Raw genomic sequence first — 23,436 nt, 5'->3', positions numbered from 1 at the left:
CAAGTCCATTTTGTTGGAGCCAAAACATGCATCATTTGCTTTCTTCTGACCTTCCACAAATCAATTCTCCAAGTCTATAGCAAAACTCTTTGTTGCAACTTGTATAAATTATTCTTTACATCTCTCTTTAGCTTTGGTAGCAAGTTAGATGCTAGTTGTTCTTGTAAAAAAAACTCTTGAAAGAGAGGTAAGAATGCATTGCTGGAGGGTGGTTGGATATTCAAGGGGAAGATTCATGAAAGCAAGACTATTGGAGGCAAGGATGTACAAAGTTAAAAATCACACAACACCAGGTTATAGTCCAACAGGTTTAATTGGAAGCACTATAGCTTTCGGAGCGATGCTCCTTCATCAGGTGATTGTGGAGGGCTCGATCGTAACATAGAATTTATAGCACAATCCACAATCACCTGATGAAGGAGCATTGCTCCGAAAGCTAGTGTGCTTCCAATTAAACCTGTTAGACTATAACCTGGTGTTGTGTGATTTTTAACTTTGTACAGCTCAGTCCAACACCGGCATCTCCGAATCGAGGCAGGGATGGTTTGAGATAAGTTATGTCTCAGAAGAGTAAGGATTAAGGCTATTTTACCCAGCCTGAATCTTGTAGTAGTTTATTGATAAACCTATTAGGGTTGCTGTTGTTGTTTTCTGTTGCAAAGACTATACCCAAAGGAGAGTACTTTTATTAAAATGTTGAACTAAACATCGAGTTTTCTCATTTCATGTGATGGTTGAAAGGAAAACAGCAATACAATGAGTTTTTGACCTGGTGTGTCAAATTAAATTTTATAATAGAGTTTTATAATTAAATACTTAATTGTTGACTTGTTACACCATGTGACTTATCACAACCCCCACTATTTGTTTGTCACCCTCTCAGTAACAAAGCTTTTGTGAGCAGCATCATTAAACATGGCGTCATAAGATTGCACTAATTAGAAGGTGTACTATCTAGTTTATAATGCACATCTTACTGAATATACTGGAGTATATTATCAAACTGCTCGTCAAAAATGAAACAGTTCTCAACTTTTCAGGAAATTGATTGGTATTTAAATATTTAATTTGCCTGTCTAATCTGGCCTTCATTATCTTCTCCGTACTGAATTTAAAGTGACAAAGACTGTTGTGATCTTAATCTCTTATGGGAATTGATGTGTTATTTTGCCTAGTTGTTCAACTGCGCCTTGCATGAAAATAAAAGTTTGTTCGTAGGAAGGCAAACTATTTTCCAAATACTTTGTGCCCAATGTGATGCGGAAGGTTTATTTGTGATTTCTGCAGTGGCTCACTGGAAAGCAGACAGCACCTGTCCACAACCCCCAGTCATGGCAATTCCCTGCCAAGTTACTCTGAAGGAAGTGAGAGTGATGCTGTACATGACTCTACTGTGGGGAGTGATTGTGAGTCCCGCTCTACTGTGTACAGCTACCAGCAGAATTCACAAGGGCAGCCCAGTGACCAAGAGAATAGCACGTGCTGCAGTCAATGCAATTCTAACTGCAGCTGCGCATCCCAGGACAGTCTGAAAGTGGAGGAGGACCCTGATGGATCCTGTAACCATACACCTGAAAGAGAAGACAACATGTATGTATACTCAGAGCCATTTTTATTGTGAAACTAAGGAATCAAATTTGCTTTAACTCCATAAATCCCGCTTTTTGCGCTATATTGTTTTTTTCCCATTGATTGTTATTTCTGACATTTTTGCAAAAATGACCAATCACTTTAACTTCATGTTATGGTAACAAAATAAATTTTTGTTTAACCATACATAATTCTCATGAGGAATCCAAAGATAATTTAATGTGGTAAAGTCTTGCTTTCCATTTTTTCTTTTAATGGCAGAGCCCACATTTCTATTTTTAAAATGAACAAGGAAAAAGTAACCCACAGTTACTATAAACCGACCGACTCCCACAGCTACCTAGACTACACCTCCTCCCACCCTGCCCCCTGTAAAAACGCCATCCCATATTCCCAATTCCTTCATCTCCGCCACATCTGCTCCCAGGAGGACCAGTTCCAATAACCAACAACACAGATGGCCTCCTTCTTCAAAGACCGCAATTTCCCCCAGACGTGATCGACGATGCTCTGCACTGCATCTCCTCCAATTCCCGTTCCTCTGCCCTTGAACCCCACCCCTCCAATCGCCACCAGGACAGAACCCCACTGGTCCTCACCTACCACCCCACCAACCTCCATATACATCGTATCATCCGTCGTCATTTCATCCACCTCCAAAGGGACCCCATCACCAGGATATATTTCCCTCCCCTCCCCTATCAGCGTTCCGAAAAGATCACTCCTTCCGTGACTCCCTCGTCAGGTCCACACCCCACACCAACCCAACTTCCACTCCCGGCACCTTCCCCTGCAACCGCAAGAAATGCAAAACTTGCGCCCACACCTCCCCCCTCACTTCCCTCCAAGGCCCAACTTCATCTGCAGCTCCACACATCATTTACTGCATCCGCTGAACCCGATGTGGCCTCCTCTATATTGGGGAGATAGGCCGCCTACTTGTGGAACGTTTCAGAGAACACCTCTAGGACACCCAGACCAACCAACCCAACCACCCCGTGGCTCAACACTTCAACTCCCCCTCCCACTCCACCAAGGACGTGCAGGTCCTTGGACTCCTCCATCGCCAGACCATAGCAACATGACAGCTGGAGGAAGAGTGCTTCATCTTCCACCTAGGAACCCTCCAACCACAAGGGATGAACTTAGATTTCTCCAGTTTCCTCATTTCCCTTCCCCCCACCTTGTCTCAGTCCCAACCCTCGAACTCAGCACCACCTTCCTAACCTCCAATCTTCTTCCTGACCTCTCCGCCCCCACCCCCACTCTGGCCTATCACCCTCACCTTAACCTCCTTCCATCTATCGCATTTCCAACACCCCTCCCCCAAGTCCCTCCTCCCTACCTTTTATCTTAGCCTGCTTGACACACTTTCCTCATTCCTGAAGAAGGGCTCATGCCCGAAATGTCGATTCTCCTGCTCCTTGGATGCTGCCTGACCTGCTGCGCTTTTCCAGCAACACATTTTCAGTGAAGGAGAAATAACCCTCTAACAAGCTTGGTGTTTTCTGCAGAGGTTGTGTAAAGAAACCATATTCTATTGTATGGTTTAGGCAAATGTGAAGACTGCAGATTCTGGAGATCAGAGTCTAGATTAGAGTGGTGCTGGAAAAGCACAGCAGGTCAGGCAGCATCTGAGGAGCAGGAAAATCAATGTTTCGGGCAAAAGCCCTTTGCCCGAAATGTTTATTTTCCTGCTCCTCGGGTGCTACCTGACCTGCTGTGCTTTTCCAGCACCACTCTAATCTAGACTATTATATGGTTTAGGCAACTCTTCAGTTCTCCAATCGACTAATCATTCTTCATAAATTGCCCAGATGGTAAGGGCTGAGAGGCTGTTTGACTAAAGGGACATCACATCTGCACCTAACCTGAAACCAAACGTTGTTCATTTTGGTATCATTGGTTAGTGAGCAGGGGCAGATAGAGCTGATTTGCTTTTTGCCCCAATTCAGTAATCATTGTGTTAATTTTAATCATCCCTATTGACCCCAAGTTCAACAAAATGAGTACCAAGCAGAGACTGAGGCTCCAGCTACACTAGTGTGCAGACCTTAGAGCCATAAAAGTGCCTCTTACAACAGCAAAATGCCCTATGTTTGTACAGTATTTATCGTGGAGTAACATTGGAGTTCCCTCCCTAAGGGCGTCGCGGGTCAACCTACAGCACATGGACTGCAGAGGTCTAAGGAGGCAGCTCACCACCACCTTCTCAAGGGCAACTAGGGACGGGCAATAAAACGCCAGCGATGTCCATGTCCCACAAATGAATAAAAAAAAGTCCCCAAGGCACTTAACCAGATAGAGCTTTATGTATAAACAGTGGTTTAGACACTGCTATGCAGAAGAGATGTTAATGAACGTATTGAAAGTGGAGAGAGGTGTACAGAGGTTTGGATAGGTCGACTTCCAGAACTTTGGGCCAAGGCAACTGGTTCCACCATTGGCACTCGTACAGTAATTAAAATGAAGACAGCACATGAGGTTAGAATTGGTGGAGAGAGGCAACTTAAAAGGTTCCTAAACCTGGGAGAGGTTAAAGCAATGAGGTGCTTTGAGGCTGTACAGGAAACAAGGATGAAGATTTTAAAATTGAGATGTTGTTGGACAGGTAGAGAAATGGGATAATCAAGTCGAGAGTTAAGAAAGGCATGAATGAGGTCTTCAGCAGGTGATGGACTGAAGCAGGGGCAAAGTCAGATGATTCTGTGTAGGTGGAAGAAGGCAGTCTTGGTGAAAGAGTGGAAATGTGGTCAGTAGTTTATCACAGGGTCAAACGCAACCCCACGGCTGTGATTGTATCAGGTCTGGTTCAGCTTCAGTCTGTTGTGGCATTGAAAGGGAATGATGTTAGCACGTGGAGACCAAAGAGAGTGATTTCAGTCATTACAATATTTAGCTGGAAGAAATTGCTGTTCAGATGCAGTGGGAGGTTGGATTAACCGTGTGACCAACTGGAGACTGTGGAAGCAGTAAGAGGTTGCACTCTGAAGGAGATGAGTGTCATATTTATGGAATCTAATGATGTCTTTACTGAAATTTTACCCACTGAATCAAGAGAGAAGTGCTGTGTCTGTGCTGCTGCTGCTTTAACTGAGCTGTTGACTCCCCTGCCCATGTAAATATAATCTAAATTGTAAAGCTTAAAATACAACTACTTCTGTAATTTCGACAGCCTGTTATAACCACATGCTATCATAATAAGTGCTTAGAAAATTATAACTAAAGGTAATTTAAATTCATTTAATCGCTCGCTATGTCCCCATAATATCATTCCCTTTCAATGCCACAACAGACTGAAGCTGAGTTAGACCTGTTACAATCATAGCCGTGGGGTTGCGTTTGACCCTGTGATAAACTATTGACCACATTTCCAATCTTTCACCAAGATTGCCTACTTCCACCTACCTTGCACCATGTGACTTTATCGGTGCCTCAGTTCATGTCCTGCTGAAGCCCTCACTGATGACTTTATTAACTCTACAATTCATGATTCCACTTCTCTACCTATCCAACAACATCTCATTAAATCAAAAGGAAATTGTGATATAAAAGGAATACAGGTGTTTATGCGCGGCTTTAACTTATGTGATCATTGATGGCAAGGCCAGTAACTGCTCCTAGTCCTTAATTGCCCTGGAAGTGACATGGAAGGGCATTTCAGAGAGCATTAACAGTTAGCCCGGAGGGTCTGGAGTCACAGGTAGGCCAGACTAGGTAAGGAACAACTTCCCTAAGGGGCATGAGTGAACCAGATGGATTTTTATGATTGTTTCAAGGTTGCTGTTACTGAGAGTATAGCTTTCACGTCTGCGTTTTTAGAATAATTACATTTGAATTCCAAAAGTGGCTCCGATGGCTCAGAGAGACAACCTAGGCCTCTAGGTTACTCCTAGTATGTCACTGTCTTCCCCTTGATCATTCAGGATTGAAAAAAGACTATTTCAAACTAACTGAGCTGTTGTCACTGGTTTGCTGATGGGTTTGGGGAGGTGGGGAGTGTCCGAAGAAGTCCCCGATCATCATGTAGGTAAATAAAATGCAAGGTGTTGGGTAGGATCTGAGGGAGAAGAAAGTGAGGACTGCAGATGAAGGGCTTATGCCCGAAACGTTGATTCTTCTGCTCCTCGGATGCTGCCTGACTTGCTGTGTTTTTCCAGCACCACACTTCTCGACGTAGGTTCTCATGGGACAGAAAGAGTACAGCTTTAATGCCAATCATCTCTGTTATCCAACACTGGTAATTTTTATTGAATATTTTTAAGGCGGCAGTAGGTTGATTCACTGGGCATAGAAAGAATCTAGAATTAGATGTGAATGTGGAATTCAGGATATAAGCAGGCCACCAATAATGGCTGAGGGGTCTTAAAGATCAATATGGCCTACTTCTCCTCATCCATATGATCCTGCTGTGAGACATGTTTCCATACTTATTATTTTAGACAGCTCAGAATTCCACCCTGAACTTTAAGGGAAATTCTGAACAGATCTCATGCAACACGTTCACTCCCAGTAAGCTTCCTAATTTTGTCTTTTGGCTTATTTTCAAATGAATTGGACCAAGTAATTCTGTTACTGTGTATACTTGGGGTATATCCCCCAGGGTAGATCATTTAGGACTGAGATGATGAAGCTCTTTCCTCAGAGGGTGGTAAAGAGATCCAACAGTGATCAAGTTGAATGGCAGGGTAGACTTGTGGATCAGAGAGGACTATTGCCTATTTTCCATGTTCCAATGTAAGTCTTGAAGACCACATGAAGTTTAATTCTTTTGTACTTTTGAAAAAAAGAATTTTGTAAATACCAGTGACTCAGTGATTTGATTCCACCCTCTGGTAACTTCTGTATGGAGTTTGCACGTTCACTCTATGTTTGCATGGGTCTCCTCTGGGTACTGCTCTTTCCTCCTTTGGTCCAAAGATTAGATTAGATTAGATTCCCTACGTGTGGAAACAGGCCTTTCAGCCCAACAAGTCCATACCAAACCCTCCGAAGAGTAACACACCCAGACCCATTTCCTTCTGGCTAATATGCCTAACACTATGGGTAATTTAGCATGGCCAATTCATCTGGCCTGCATATCTTGTGGGAGTATGGGAGGAAACCGGAGCATCCGGAGGAAACCCACACAGACATGGGGAGAACGTGCAAACTCCACACAGGCAGTCACCCAAGGTCGGAATTGAACCTGGGTTCCTGGTGCTGTGAGGCAGCAGTGCTAACCACTGAGCCATCGTGCCACCTTGGTGTGATGTGAAGGTTCGGTGGATTGTCCAGGCTATATTGTCTGTGGTGTCCAGAGATGTATAGACTAGGTGGATTAGCCATGGGAAATGCTGGGTTGTGGGAATAGGGTAGGGCAGTGGGATGCTGTTCAGAGGGTCTGTGTGGACTCAATGGGCTGAATAACTTCTTTCCGCACTTCTGTGATTCCAGAATTTTTCATAAACATAATAATCACTTTTTGTCTGTTTTCTATTTCTTCTTGAGCTTTCTGATGTAAGCTCAATAATGATATAAATCTGTATCGTTCAAATGTCTGAAATGTATTCTGCAGCCTAATTTTCTCATCAGTGAAAAATACTAATCCAAGATGGTTTCTTAGTCGAAGGAGTATCTACACTGACATGGTTAACTTGTGTTTGCTAATATATTCTCACATTATTCATATTCAAATTCCCAATGTTACAGATGCCAGTCAGTAAGGGATAACAATAAGAACTAAACGGACTTTGAAATGGTATTGTGTGACTTGCTGCTTTGAATTTCTAGCTTAGTAATGCCTACGCATTAAATTTATGAACTTGCCTTTTGAAGTTTAGAGGAAATGTGAAATGACAAATGTGAAACTACTATATAATTTTACAATTATATAAACATTTGTATAATTCTATAAACAATCTATTACCTATGTAACTTTCATTATATAATTTAGTATCATTGCATAATTTTTAATACATTAGTGAATCTCGTATTGTGTGTTATTAATGAGAAGTCATACTGAAATTGGCTAACCCGTGGGAATTCACATGGAGAATGCAGGGACATAAATGCAAAAATGAATTCTTCCTGGTGTTCCATCAGTATCTGAGAATTTCAACTGAAGGGAGTAAATGTGCTCTCAGTTATTCGGGTTGTTTGATTGTTCATTTGATCTATATTTTAAAACATTCGCTGTAGAGTGTTGAGGCAACTCTGGTCAGCTTTTTGTGATGGAAGGCAAAAACCCTCTTCTAGTGAAAAGTAGGATACTCCAGTAATTGTCCCTTTACTTTGTGTGGCCTTGCAGCCTGCTTTGATGTCCTGCAAATACTGATGAGCTTGCCTTTCACATTAGATTAGATTCTGTACCGGGTGGAAACAGTCCACACCGACCCTCTGAAGAGTAACCCACTCAGACCCATTTCCCTCTGAATGAAGCACTGAACACTATGGGCAATTTAGCACGGCCAATTCACCTGACCTGCACATCTTCAGACTGTGGGAGGAAACCGGCACACCCGGAAGAAACCCACACAGACACAGGGAGAATGTACAAACTCCACACAGACAGTCGCCTGAGGCCAGAATTGCTCATGCTGTGAGGCAGCAATACTAACCACTGAGCCACTGTGCTGACATGTAATGCTTTGAGATTCGGGCAGTGGAACAGTATGAGGGACAATGTTGTAAGCCAGATATGGTTGTCTAACCTCACTTGACTGAATTTAATCTGGAAATGTGCCTGTCTGTTCACTACTCATGCTCGTTAACATTTTCTATTCTTAGTTACACCTCACTAAGGTAGTGGTCTGGAAACAAGCTCCATTGTTCTTGCAATCATCACAAAAGTTAAAGTATGTCAGCAAAATGTGCAAAGCCCCCAAATTACCTGTTGGATAGACCCAAGTGAACAGAAAACATAGACCCACAGTAAGTACAGAAACCTAGTTTATCTACAGCGCATGCATCAAGAAGGCAGCTCATTCCCACCTCTTGAGGGGCAAGAGTGAGATGCATACCATCAGCCTTTTCATCAGTCCAAATCCTGACAGTATTGTTCATGTCTAGCTACCCAAGAGCCAAACAAATAGTTGTTGTCAGGCCAATGACCTTTGGCATCCACAGGTGGTTGCAATTCAACAAACCAAGCAGCAACTTGTTGCGAGCCAAAACTCACATTGTACATAGAGCCCCAGAACTGGACTGTCCACACACACACGCACGCACACAGACCACACACCACACACACACAATTTCAGTAGCTTGCTTTTTAAAAGTTCTGTAATTTTTTTCCTCAGTCCATTGTTATAAAACAGTCATTTTCCAAACTCAGTCTACATTTGAAAATAAATTCAAATATAAAGATATAGCTTTTAAATATCTCATCTGCCATACGCATGCACAGACATATCCTCCATTGTCTGATCGTGGCAGTAAACCTGTGATTTTGGCAGTTGAGTTCTCCTGAATTATTTAGAGCTTATTGACAGTGACCTTAATACAGTAGAAGTTAAAAGTTGCCTCACTTTTTCTTTTAGTTCTAGTAAAAAGCTTGCTGAATTATCACTTCTTAAAGAAGGTCCATGCAAAACTGCCTCCTTTCTTTGAAGGCGCAGATTGATTTGTTGCACAGTTTAAATGTTTCCTGCTTTTGCTTTAAAAAGTCATGGTATGTTTTGTTAATGTTGTTGGATATACAGCAATGACGCAGATTATAACGATGAAAATGATTGCTCGGGCATTTAGGTCTTTAAAACTCTTTCTTGTTTTCAGTCTGATTCTGTAAGGTTAGGGGTACGCACAATTATAACCGGGTGGAAGGAGACAAAGCAAGGCTGTTCATGTTAGCTGGTGAAATAAGGACGAGGGAATGTAGATTTTAGGTTTTGCACAAGAATTGCAGGTCAACTGTGAAAAAGAACATTTCTACACAACAAGTGATAATCTGGGACTTGCTGTGTATGAGGGTGGTGCAAGGCAGAGATGGTGACAATTTTAAAAGGGAAAAGCATGGGCACTTGCATGAAATTAATGGAAAGAGCAATGGGGATAGTATGGGGAATGGGGCTGACTGGTTTGCTCTACAGAGCTCACATGAACTCAGGAGGCTGAATGGCTTTCTTCTGTGCCTAACAACTTTGACTTGAAGATACATATTTCCATTGGTCCTTATCTGATTTTTATATTCACTGAGGAACTCCAGCCTCCAGCATAATGTCATCATTGGTTGCAGCCTACCCGTGGTATAATGTTATTTTACTCTTTGCGGGTTTGCAAAAATCATTATGCACATTCTTATGGGGGTCAGCGTTTTTCTGAAGACAATAAAACTGTAGACTTTCCAATACTTGGCAAATTTATATTCAATAGATAATATAATGTTGAGTACAGTTCATGACTTTATCGTTAAGGAGGTTAGGGAGACTGTGCCTGAGTTTTGAAAACAGGTTTAACCTTATTTGATCAATATTTATCCCTTCAGATTACTGTGACTTTGCATAAAACTTAGTCAACTCCCCTCACCTGCCTCCCTTAGGCACTCTAATTGCAGTCGCTTCATTAAAGACACTAATAACTATTATCACCAATGGGGAGCTTAATTGGGTGCCTTTGAAATTGCATCATTTTTTTGTGGTTATTTTGTTTTGTGTTCATGCAGCTTCAGTGGGATAACTTCATATAGCACACAGTGCAAACATCTGTTAGCTCCCAGCAGTAATCTGCACAAACCTGAAAGACATTTCTGCAAGGTCTTGCAGGCAATTTATTTTGGTGTTGCTGTGTCCTGATCTTAAAATGCTCCAGTCTGTCTTAATGTGAAAGTTGAGTTTTTGTGTCCAGGTTTTAAAGCAAAAAGTAGGAAGTTGGCTTAGAAATGGATGATTGTGAAAAGTGGTTTGTGAAAAGTGCAAGTAATGATACTGCTTCAGCAGGCGGTGCTTGTGGTTCTGAATTCATCAGGGGAGTGCCTGTCCCAGGCTCTCTATTTCTGACTGTTCACGTGGAAAAAAAAAATGAGAAAAAGCTTTGCAAGACTGTTCTTTGCCAACCTTGCTCTGAAATAAAGCACAAGCTATTTGACAAAGCTGAGGATTTTTGGACCAAATGTCAGGGGTTGACTTTGCAGAGTATTCACTGTGCATTAAATGTAGTTTTTCTGTTTGTGTAGTGCAGGTTTATATTTTTATGGATGTGGTTATTTGAAGTACTATTATGATAAATTACTATGTAAAATGAAGCTACCATCCATACAAGTATTTATTTTGTGACTCATTTACTGTTGATTTTTCTTAGCTGTCTCTCTCTCTCTTCTTTTATCCCTCCCTTTGTTCCTCTCTCTCTTTTCCCCCATCTCTTTTCCTCTCTTTTGTTCTTTCTTTCGTTCCTTTTTTTTCCTCCTTCACTTGGCGAGACTCCTGTTTACTGTTTTATCCAAAGCTATTGAGTGCTGGCTCTCAATATTATGACAATGAGCCATACAGGCACTAGGGTCTCCAGCGTGATACCTGGGGATGAATCTTCATTGTGAAGCTGGAAAACAGCAGTCAAATCATTCCTGGGTCCTGCACCTGGCCCTGGGTGGCCACTGCTGTGATTGCCATTTGAGATCTGTGACTGGAAGGTGAAGATTCACAGAAATCACCAAACAAATTCTTCGTTTCCATGATCCCTCCAGAGAACCTGAAGCACAGAGCAGGGTGGCTGCTTGTTTTTCAGACACAAGCCTTAAGGTGATACTTGGAGACTAGTGAAGAGGGGGAGGGACGTTCCTTGTTGTCTTCCCAGAGAAAGACAGTCAGACTGATCACTGAGCCCGATTAGAGTTAGCTACCACTGTCAGTGGCAAAAACGTAGTCAAGACAGTGTGAATCTAGTGTCAGAAGAGGTTTAATGATCAGACGTAACCCTCCAAGCTGAATACTATAGGGTAATGGTAAATAGTGTATAAAATAGATTACAAGTTAGGAGGAGATGTAATGTAGACGGTTAATGATAGTTTGTAAGTAAGATGGCCAAACATTATCAATGATGCAGCTGCCACACATCCACAGCAAGGGTGACCATCATGCAAGCAAAGACAAAGGGGCAGGCTTCTTCCTCCTCCTCCTGCTCCTGCTCCTCCAAGCTCACGGGGGAGCACTGTCTAGAAGTCAGAGAGTTTGGAGGTCTCTGCAGCATGCTGGCTCACTGAGATATTTGCTGTACCTGTGCACTGCTTTCCTTTCTGAGGTCTATGCAAATATTGCCTCTTGAAGCCAGATGTTTGGTACTACTCTTCTTTATGCTGGAACAAGGAAAAACATGATGAAAGAGATCAAGAGTTTCTCAGTGGGGATGGCAAAGCCTCTGGGCTGATGTGTGCCCTTCAGTGGCAGTAAGGGTTTTCTTGTCCTACTGTTGCCTCGAAGTGTTAGCACAAACAGCTCAGTGTCTCCATACAATGTCTGATCCTTATGGGCTCAGTTGAAACAGTCTTTAATCAGTTGACCCGTCACATTTGTGGCATCCTGAGGATTACTCAGAGCCCTGCACTATCTGTGGGCTCCTCTCTGTGCACCCGGGACACCTTGGTTTTCTCACCCTCAACTTCCTCTATTCTCCTCCCCTTCCACTTCCGGCTGCCCTGCTTTCTTTGATGAGATATTGTCTTCCTCCACCCCTCTGTCCTCAATGTCCACACTTCTCTCTGGTGGGCCGTACTACGGAGAGCATCACAGTTCATCAAAGTGAGCAAGGCTCATGTACGAGAGTGTTCTTTGACTAATCCAGGCACTGGGACCACACCTTCAGAAGCCTGATGGCCTGCTCAATGGCTGACCTTTGGAGCAGATAGCTTTTATTGCAAGGATGAGATGGGCTGATATTATGATTCGCTCAACAAACATAATAAAGCAGCTGGTGTTGCATTAATTATGATGGAATCAACTTGCTGAAATCAGAATAGACTTCAGGACCTTGATGGAAAAGAAACCTTTATCAGATTAGGAATCCAAATGAGACTATCCCAAAATAGGTGTGGCTTCATTGATCCTATGGAATCATTCTTGGCAAATGAACATTATATGAGATGCATTAGTACTTGCAATCTGATAGTTTTGAATATCTTTCGCTCTAATACAGATCATCATCACATACCATTACTACAGCTGTGACCCACACTGACCCATTCGGCAGTTATCCATTCATGTAACACTTCCTTTACTGATTACATTGGGACATACTGTTGGAAAGGTGAGGGTGCAGGTTAAGGATAAAGGTTAATTATAGCTTATTAGGTTGTGTACACATCTTGGAGCATTTCTGAGAGCCATCAGAAAAATGGGTTGAGATGACCTATTGTAAGTGCAGATGACTTCTTTGGTGGAAGCAGCAGAAATCCTCAGGTCATGTGAAGTAGGAGATGACCGCAGGTCATGTTCTGTTCCCCTTCCTGCATTTTGTTCTTGGAAAACCTGGGCACTGTGGATGGCAGCTGAGAGATCATTATCAGCAACATTATGTCATTCAAATAACAATTAGCATGCTACAAGGCAGTACATTAACTTTACTTAATATGAACATTGAGCTGAACTCCCTTTGTAACAGTTGGTGGTACATCTCTTCAGTCAATGTCAGGATGTCACTCTGGGAACAACCTGTGAACGCTCCTCATTTCCATGTCACATACCATTGCACATTGACTTAAGGTCTGAAATACCACTATCCTGTGAGGTATAAGATAACCCACACATGACAAAGTACAGTATTTTGCAGTTCTTGATTGAGTTACGAAAAAATATATTTTAATGCAATGACCAAAATGTGCACACAATAATTTTTGCATTTGATGTTTATTGCGGGAATTATACATGAGTTCATTTGTCTGCCTAAAACAGTTCTGAAGTCATTTAAGTCTGCTCATGTTGTCTCCCAACAGCTATCCTGCTGTCATTTATTCTGTTTGAATAATATTGGAACTCGTTGATTATTAATAATGATAGAATCTTAGGTAGATCCAAAGAACTTAGCTAGAGTCAGCATATATTATGCCAGTAGAATTAATATTGAGCATTTAATATCCTTACAGCCATTTCCCAAGTGCAGATAGTTTGGGTGACTGGGGATGGATGTAATGTCCTCAATACCAGTCTCACCCACCATTTGGACAACTACTGGGAAATGCCTGTGAACTGGACAGACAATAGAAAGTAAAGTGTTACATGAACTGCCCATACCACTGTTTGTATGCTATATGTTCTCTCTGTTCTCTCTCTTACTAAAAGATAGATTAGCTGTCACCATTCTCTTACAGGATAGGGATCCACAGGGCCTATTTGGTCGAGCGCAGTAGAGAAAAACTGCCTGGCAGTCTAATGTGAAGAGGCAGTTGTCTTACACAAGATGTAGTTTATTGAATAAAACAACAAGGTACAAGTTACACTGATGCGCTAGACATTGTTACACTCACTCAGTTAGTAAGTCTTGCTCTTTCAGTGCTAACCTGTTCCAAAACAAGTCCACAAGCATCATCCTATCAGGCAGTGCACTAACCCTTTTAGACTCTTGCATCCTTATATAACACATTCATTCTTATAGAAAATGCAGAAGCAGAGGGACCTGTATGTATGCATGCTTAAGTCATTGTCGTTAGCAAGACCGGTTCAGAGAGCAGTTAACTAAGCCTATAAAACGCTGGTTATAACTGAATAGGATACAAGATACAAGAGCAAGGAAGTCATGTTGAATTGATGTAAGACACTAGTTCAGCCTCAAATGGAGAATTGCATCCAATTCTAATTTAGGAAAGATGTGAAGACATTGTAGAGACTAGGGAAGAGGTTTATGTGAGTGTCTTCGAGGGATGAGGAATTTCCAAAATAAATTGGAGTGGTTAGGATTGTTCTCCTGGGAGAGTTGAAGGCTGAGATCTAATTTAACTATTGAAGATCATGAGACATCTGGATAGAGTAAACAGGGGGAGCATGTTCAGACGCATGAAAAGTTTGAGTGTGACAAATTTAAAGTAATTAGTGAAGGGAACAAAATAAGAAAAACATTTCCATGCAGCAAGTGGTTAGGGTCTCAAATGCATAGCCTGAGTGTGTGCGGATGCAGGTTCAATCAGGGCGTTGAAAAGGCAATTAGAGAGTGATTTGAACAGAAAAAATGTGCAGAGTTGTATGAGAAGACTGTAAAAAGAACCATCCAAAATGGGATACTTCTAACTACTTTTCAACCATTCTTAATTGTATACACTTACGTCATATACTGCTGTCTCCTGCTCTAGAAGAGGGAAGGTATATGCTTTTAAAATTTTCTTTCACCTTTGATCTTCAGTTTCAAAATTTTAAAGATAAAATTTACCTTATGGCACTATAAAGTATTTGCAGATGGTTGTTATCAAATGTATAGCTGACATTTCTTCAAAAATAATACCAATTTTATTGTTAATATGGTGACAATAAATTTTGCTTATAGATTGATCATATTACTGTCAAATATTAATATTTAGATCATGTTTCTGAAGTTATTAGAAATGATTTTAATAAATTAAAATCTGTCTTTTTCAGGAAAGAAGAAGAGGTCTGTATGAGGAGCATTTCAAGATCAAGATGGAAAAGAGTCATTGAAAAAGTAAGATAGTGAATTTTGGAAATTCTTTGCTCTGATTATTGGGAACTTCTCGAGGGATTGTTCACATTGCTTGCAGTTCACAAACGCAAGAAAGTGATATATGGAAATGGATAAAGACTATATGTAACTCTCATTAGCATATAGGCTTGGGAAATTATAGCTTCTCAAGGAGAAAAACTTGAGTTTTTTTTACAACCTGTTCCAGTAAATGAATTATGAATGTAAAGTGAAGAAATGTGTAAATTGCTAAGTGGTAAGTTTGAATAGCTAGGCTGTTGGTTATGCAATGCATTGTTTTACTTTAATTTTGATGCCCATTTTGCAGCATAGAAGTTTGTACTTTGGGGACCAGTTTTCAGTTCACTGTTCATGTGTAATGCTGCTGTTTTGGGTCATGTTTTGTTGTTGCCTGATGCCTGACTCTCAGCAATGGCTTTGCACTCTGGCAAGTTGAAAATGACTTCTTACAAAAATGAAGCAATCTGTGATTTCCAGCAGTGCAATTTGTCAGAAATAATCTCATCCAATTTAATATATAAATGCTGGTGGGTTAGAAATTATAAACTAAGCAATTGAGTAGTATCATAAATTATAAGTTTAAAATTCAAATAGTTTCTGGCTTTTTTTTCCTGAATCCCATGATTACATTAAATGAAATCCCTCTTGTGAAATCTATTTTTTCTAAGCTTTGGAGAGCTTTGGCATATTTATGCTGTGAAATAGGAAAGAATAAGTGACATTTCTAGCATTACGAGGACTTAGTTTGATAATGGATCTTGCTGATGCTTTCAAACTGAAATGGAGGACCGTTGTTAGTTAATTTATTATGTGCTACCTTGTCATTAAACTATGAACACATTCTATTCAGAAATGCTTCATGAGATGACATTTTTACATGCAGTTGAGAAAGATTTCTCCTCACTGGTGTCAATTAAAAGTTTTAATTATTTCCTATTGAAATAAAATAAGATTTCTTGTCCTTAGACTCTTTTATTCAGCACAGTTAACTGGCTCAGAAGATGAGCGGGAAACTTTGTCCCAGACCAATGTCATTTCTGGTCTGTAAATGATCTAGATTGACTTTTCTTTTAATTTTTGTTTACTGGCTGCTTTATCTTTGCCACTTCCAGAGCAGTCCTTTTCAAGGATTTCCTCAAAGTAGCGAGATCTAGATCAGAAAGGCACTGTAGCAAAGTTATAGTTTAAGGTGCTGACTTGACTATTTGACATAAGATATTAGAACCTTCAACTCATTGCACCAATACACTACCCTTAATACATTGTTGCTTTGCATTGTCACAGCAGACAATTGTTTCTGTCCTATATGTAATTGCATTTCCAAAGTGTAGACTCAAAACGTTCTTTGTCTCTGTAGATGCTTAACTACACTGTAATCTCTCCAGTCCAGAATGCTTGGACAAAGTTATTTCTATATTTCAGGATATTCTATCTTATAGAATGATATCAGAATGCCTAAGCATAAGCATGTCAAACACTGTAGATACAAAAATTTATCTGAAATATAAACATTGGAAAAAAAGTATAAAGCAGCAAGTTGTCAACAAATATAGTATCTTTCACATTTTTCTTCTCATGTACTGTTGTAAAATGACGCTGATGATGCATACGATGCTTGCGGAAATGCATTTGAAAATTGTATTCTTGTGGTTTGCCATAACCTCTGCTGTAACTTGCTTTCATCTTTGGAGTGGCAGCCATTTAACCACATAATATGAAATATGGATTTTCAGTGCCATACGCGAACTAGATACTCTAAAGAAAGCAGGTTGTATGGTTTTGTGGTGAGGTAGGTCAGGATTGCTGTAAATGTTTCAGTCCCTGATGCTGTGGAAATGAAAGACATTATGAGACAGGATTGAAATATGGCTACTCTGTTTGCCAGTGAATATTTTAAGTAATATCTGATTGAGAGAGACTACCAGAAGAGTCTGACACCAAGCCACTTCAAGCATCTTTCTTCAAGTGCTTCTTTCTGCTCCAAAGCGTCTGCAAAAACGTTTCCTGTATTCTTTTACTTTTCAAACACTTAAAGATAAACCAAGTATGGTTAAGAAAAATGGTTAAAGATTTCAAGAGATCAGAGGAGTTGAAACTTAGTAATGCAAGAAGAAAAATGGTAAGCCTGAGCATTGGGAGTAATTTGGAACACAGCAAAGCAGATCCACAAATCTAATTAAGAAAGGGAAAAGAGAATATGAGCATAGACTAGCCAGGAATATAATGGGAGATTGTAAAAACTTCTTGAGGAATGTGTAAAGGAAATGGTTACCTATGACAAATTTGGACCCATTATAGGTGTAGGCAAGAAAATTTATAGTGGAGAGCATAGGAAGTAGGGGTAACAGTGGGCGATTCAGTCCCACTCGCCTGTTCCTGCATTTGATGTGATCATGGTTGATCTTGTTGTTTCTGGACTGGAGAGCTTACAATGTTTCAACATTAGAATGTCTGTGATCTTACTTTTCTAAAAAACAGAGCAAGTTTCCCCAAATGAATATTCCTTTTCTTTTGGATTACACACAGATTTTGTGAAGCTGGGTGACATATTAAGTGCACATGGTAGATGTGCATCCTTTTATTTAAATGTTTAGAACAGATGCTGATCTTTATCGGTAGTAGAACTTTATCAATCAGGTTACACCATATTTTGGGATTAGCCATGTTTTTTTATAAAATTCTTTTATTATTAAAAGTAAGATTTAGTTTAAGAAACAAAAGATGTAAATGCAGAGAATGTGGAGGCATTTAAAACGTGAAATTAGTTATGTTTATTGGTTTGAGATTTAACTGGATTTTTAAAAGGAATTTGGGAATTCCTTTCTGTCACAAGAATTCAGGTTTATATTTCATTGTACGATTAAAAGATCATCGATTCTAATTCACCCTAGTGAAGGAAGTAGCTTCTGGTGTCTGGAAATGTTGATGTCCAACAACTTTTAGAACAATGTGGTATGTGTGAAATAATCTGTGCTCAGATGTTTCCTCAAATTCACAGCTCTTACCAATGACTGAGAATTTACATTTTGTACTCTTGAAATCAACAATATAACACGTTTTTTTTTGCAAAAGATTTTTTGGGTTATGACACATCATAACTTCAATCATGTTCACCTGAAGTTTTGTGTTCTACTGAGTTTGCATGATAATATGCTCCTGTTTCCAAATGCACATCTATTTAATATGTTTGTTTATGTATAATATAAGATTTAAGTTATTTTCTATATTTTTGTCACACAAAACTGTTATGTTCTGATAATTTTATGACAGATTAATCTTTAATTTACAATGGTTAATGCATATATTAATTTTCCTAGTATTATTTCAAAAAGGAGTAAACCTTAGCCCTCTAGCATTTTCACAACTTATAGTAGACTACATTGTCTTTTCATTTGGACAAAATCAGAAGAAAGCAAATTGTGGCTGAGGCAATTTAAAGATGCAAATGCCCTTACTCAAAGATAAAATTAACTTGATCATTACAATGCAATTCTTTTGCAAAATCTTCATGACCAGTTACAAATTAACTTTGAATCTGGAGTTTATTTCTATTTCCCTCTTTCAATACAATTTGAAAAATAGTTTCAATATGATGATGTAAGCATTCAGTATCTTCTCTCCAATACAGCAATGTAGTTTTTCCAAGTTTTGCTTTAAAGTAGGGACAAAGCTAAAGCCAATTATGAAATGTTGACCCATCCTGCCAGTTGCTAATAATGTATTGATCCATCTCTCTCTTACCATTCAAGCTTTAGTTATGTAGCTTTCTGTGTTTCTCTATCTCAATCTTTCTCACAACTGGAGAGTTTCTGATTCACCAGATTTTTGTGCAAACCTAAGCAAGTGCTTTTCCCTGTCAGACTGAAAAATATCTGTGCCTTTGGTCTTGCTCAAGCACAGCATGAATATCTGAATTCTGTCACAAACCATTTTTGCATATCAATTTGAAACTCTCTGCTGATTTCTACTTTGGTGGCTTACTGCAGTCATAGTATAGAATGTTCAAACATTGTCCTGGACTAGTCACAATCAGCACAAGTGAATACATATCCACTTCAAATGTGGATTTATTTCTGAAACAGGACTGAATGTTAATGTATTTGGCTGCATCTCAATGCATCTCGTATTAGATATTAGACTGTATTTTTCATTCATGAACTGTTCATATTGCCCATCTCCAATAGTCATGTAAATCATTTTATAAATTGTAAAAGAACAAAATAAGTGAAAAACGTTTTGAAAAATAGCACAGATGTTCATATGGTAAATGCTGAGCTGTTGTGTTGCCAATGCTTGGACCTTTAGCATAACATTTCATTCGGTGAATTTTAATTAATTGGCGGTGTTGGCCCTGTTCCATGATTTAAAAAAAACACACTGTATTTCAAGTGTGCCATGAAACAGGTCGATGTCTCTAACTCTCGCTTTTTAAAATTTCTGACTGCAAGGCACTATTTACTTGGTAAAAGGACCATTCCAATATTAGATGTTTCTCCACAGGGAGTGAGAGAAAACGAAAGACCGTGTCAATCTTGTCATTATGCACATTGGGTTCAGAGAAAGTTGGCCGAGGTCCAGGACAGAAAGGAACTCCAGAAGTTTGCCATCACAGCAGTCTAATGAATAAAATCGGGAGAATCAAATCAGACAATATAGTATGAGAAGTAAGAGGAAGTTTAACTCAAAGTGTTTAATTTCAGGGGGGAGAACCCATATTGTATTAAGTTACCAAAAAATGCTACTTCTGGATGATCTTGCTGGAATGGAATTCAGCCAAAGAAAATGACAATTTGATGAGTAGTCCTCAATTAGAATATTAAATGATCATGCAATTGATCATGTGCAGGGAAGCAAGGTTCCTTTGCACTGCTGATGAATGTATTAAAGAGAATGTGATAACATCAAGATGGTCATTGGGAAGGAAATCCCAACGGGTCTGAAACTGTAAATGGGAAATGAATGGAATATTCTGAGGAACAGAATGAATTCTCACTGCACATCGCTATGTGGAAATTCAGAAAAATTTTGTAAGCTAAAAGAGTCCTTAGCTTTGTTGAAATTTGTCATGTGAAGAACACAAATGGTATTTATGCAGCTAGTTTGTACCATTACCTAATATAAAGCCGATGGACAGTCATTGTATTCTTACTGTTTGCGAACCAAAATGTACTGAGGCACTGAAACTGACTGCCTAAAAGGTAGTGGAAACAGATTAAATACAAACTTTAAAAGGGAATTGGGTTAGCACATCAAAGGGTGAAATTGTATAGCTGTAAGGAAGAAATAGTGAATTGAGACTAGTTGAACAACCTTTTTCAAAGAGCAAGTACAAACCCCATGAACGGCGTGGCCATTTAAGATTTCCTTTATTGTTACCATTCTAATACTATCACACTTCCTTCAATAGATTAGGGGAGACTGTGGTGATAAGGGATTAATAATCCATGGGTTGACCTAGTAACCTGGGGTATGGCATTAAGGCCTACCATAGCAGCTCATGGAATTTAAATGTGGTTAATTAAAAAATTAAATCTGGAATTGAAATCTTTGTGCCATATTCCTCTTGCTAGTTGTCATGTCAACCCAATTAGCTCTTTAATGATCTGGTCTGGCCTAAATGTGACTCCAGACTGACAACAATGTTGTTGGATTCTTAAGTGATGGCTGAAAAGGCTGAGCAAGCCATTTAGTTCAAGGGTAATTAGGGGTGGGTAGTGATCTTACCAGTGACACTTGAATACTGTCAACACATTTTTAAAAACTAATACGACAAAAAAGACCTTATTTCTTAGAATATTATAAAAGGACAGAAGGGTCTCTTGTGCTGAATATGCAATCACAATCAGTGCTTTTTTTGTTTCTCCTTGTTACAACCACACAGTGCTCAGGAACTTTTGTTGAGACTTGCATTTCTGAGTGAGATTGTTGCCTGCTTTGAATGGAGTTAAATCTCTGAATTTACTTGTGTACTTAGCATCCCATGTCGGTACCACCCAGAGTGCACATCTGACTGTATTATGCTCAGAAGATTATTGATGAAAACTGGATAACTGTTGACTGTGTCAAAGTTAATTATCTGCGCACACATGAACAGCTGGATCAAGAAATGTCGATGTCATTGGGAGCATCTGGCACAGCATCATTTTGACAATTTATCAGTGTTCCTTAATTTGCTTCAAAGTTCCATATATTTAAAATTAAGTATTTTTTAAATCTATTTCCTTAATGATAATGTATTATTTCTCAGTTTGTGGTCATTTCTTTCCTCTCGATCTCATCAAATAAATTGCTCTTGTCATCAGATGTTCTGTCACAATGTTTCTGGATTAAGGTGGTGACAGTGGAGCAGCAGTGCTGGGTTTGAGCTCCCGATCCTGGCTCCGTATACTTTCTTTGTTGCTTTTTCTTTTGTCTCTTGCTGTCTTTCCTGCTCTTTCTTTTCCTTTTCCCTTGTCTTATCGGTGCCTTCATCATGGTGAGAGCAGGCCCAGCCTCCACAGCATTCTGTGGATTCTGTGATTTGGATGAGTGAGATTCGCCCTGGGATTGGGGCTGGTTGTCTCCTCACAGTCCCACAGATTGGAGGGTCACTTGTGAGATTTCCAATGTTTTTACGTTCCAACTCTTCCAATCTATTCCCTTCAATGAATTAACATGTTTCTCAGTTCAGTACAAAAACCGTTATTCAAAAAAACCCAAAACATTTCTCAGCTGTTCATACAGTTCTAAAATATCAGGCTGCCTGCAATAACCTAGTACTTTAAATGTAAAATCCTTTGAATTTCATAATCAAGATCCCAGACAAATAGTGAATGTATGCCTCCACCCCCCCTTCTCCCAGTATGAAATTTGGGAATGTAGTATTTGGCTTCATTAGTACAAAGCAACTGTTTTTAGTTGTTCTTGATGAACTTTTCTCATTTAAAATGCAGGGAGATTTTGGACTGCTCATTCCTGCATAGCTAGAAACAGCTTCCTTCGGAAACTGCTGATCATTAACACAACCAGCTGTAGGTTCAGTAAACTGGAATAAAAGCTAAATACTGTGGGTGCTGGAAATCTGAAACAAATGCAGAGAATGCTGGAGAAGCTCCATTCTGTACTTGAAACGTTAACATTGTTTCTCTGTTCATAAATGCTGAGACCTGCTGAGTTTTTCCAGTATTCTCTGTTTCTTTAATGCAGTCACCTGTATACACAACATAAGAATTTTTTGAGGTAGCCTAGGCAATATATAATTATTGAATCAACAAGTAGACATTATTTTCCTAGATTATAAGTCAGTTGGCTTATTGCTAACCACAATACCTATGAAGTAGTTAACTTTATTTAACTCTAAGATTTCGTTGACTTCAAGTTTACTTTTACATTTCTAGGCTGTTTGTATTCTTGAGATTAGTAATGAAGGTTTTGGGACAAGAGGGTTAGCACCAGTTTTCTATATCGCCATGTTTGTTTGTAGCCTTGTAGATATCCAGAGAGTCAGTGTAAACTCTTGTTTGATAACCATTGGCTCGTCTATCTCTACAGGAAATTGGGGGACTGTCTAAATGTCCCTGCAAATGTTTCTACGTGACTGTTATCGGCACTTCCTTCTCTCAGTTGAGGATCTGTAAATGTTTTTGGAACAGCCAATCAGTTGTGGCATCCACTAAACTTAACGTGAATTACTTTGCAACAAAATATGGAAAGAAACTGCTGCAAATTTGCATACCAGTGTACTGGACACTTTACTTAAACCCATTTAATCATTTGCTAAGCTGTTGGTTCTCAATATTCAATTTCCACATTCATTTTTACTAATCAACTGTGCCTGGGTTTCCCTGAACATATCCAGCAAAGTGTATCTGTATTATCTCCCGATGAGAAGATCTTCATCCATTGGTTTTAACGGTTAGGTGTTAGGGGGAGCCAGCTTTTTCTACTAGTGGGTTGTTCCCAAAATAGGTGCAAACTGTATGCATCCTAGATAATGGAGAGATATAATAATGGACACTTTTGAAGCTCTGGTCACAATCTTCCAATCATCTTTGGACACGGGGGAGATGTTTTATTTGGAGGATAGTTTTTGAGGAGTATTAATAACGCTGATTCAGTATGTAGGACACCATTTTAAAGTTTCCAGATGATACGAAACTCAGTGATGTAGTTTAAAAAGCAGACACAATAATAGTCTTCAGAAGGACATAGCACGGTAAAATTGGCAGACACAGAGCAGGTGAAATTTGACAC

The 23,436-nt window shown here is 39.6% G+C and overlaps 1 protein-coding gene across 1 annotated transcript in view; it reads left to right on the top strand.

Annotated features, from left to right (window-relative positions):
- Window positions 1-21,277, top strand: part of LOC122541036 (protein unc-13 homolog B-like) — a 146,486-nt gene extending 125,209 nt beyond the window's left edge. Inside the window, exons 10-12 of the mRNA XM_043677515.1 lie at window positions 1,288-1,590; window positions 15,123-15,186; window positions 21,179-21,277. Coding sequence (XP_043533450.1) covers window positions 1,288-1,590; window positions 15,123-15,186; window positions 21,179-21,214 — 403 coding nt within the window. The 3' untranslated portion in view covers window positions 21,215-21,277. The remainder of the gene's footprint in view (window positions 1-1,287; window positions 1,591-15,122; window positions 15,187-21,178) is intronic.
- Window positions 21,278-23,436: the final 2,159 nt, after the last annotated feature.

The sequence above is a fragment of the Chiloscyllium plagiosum genome, chromosome 36 (assembly GCF_004010195.1).
Source record: "Chiloscyllium plagiosum isolate BGI_BamShark_2017 chromosome 36, ASM401019v2, whole genome shotgun sequence".
Taxonomy (NCBI): Eukaryota; Metazoa; Chordata; class Chondrichthyes; order Orectolobiformes; family Hemiscylliidae; genus Chiloscyllium; species Chiloscyllium plagiosum.
The sequence above is the reverse complement of the archived record's forward strand: the minus strand, read 5'-3'. Positions and strand labels throughout refer to the sequence as shown.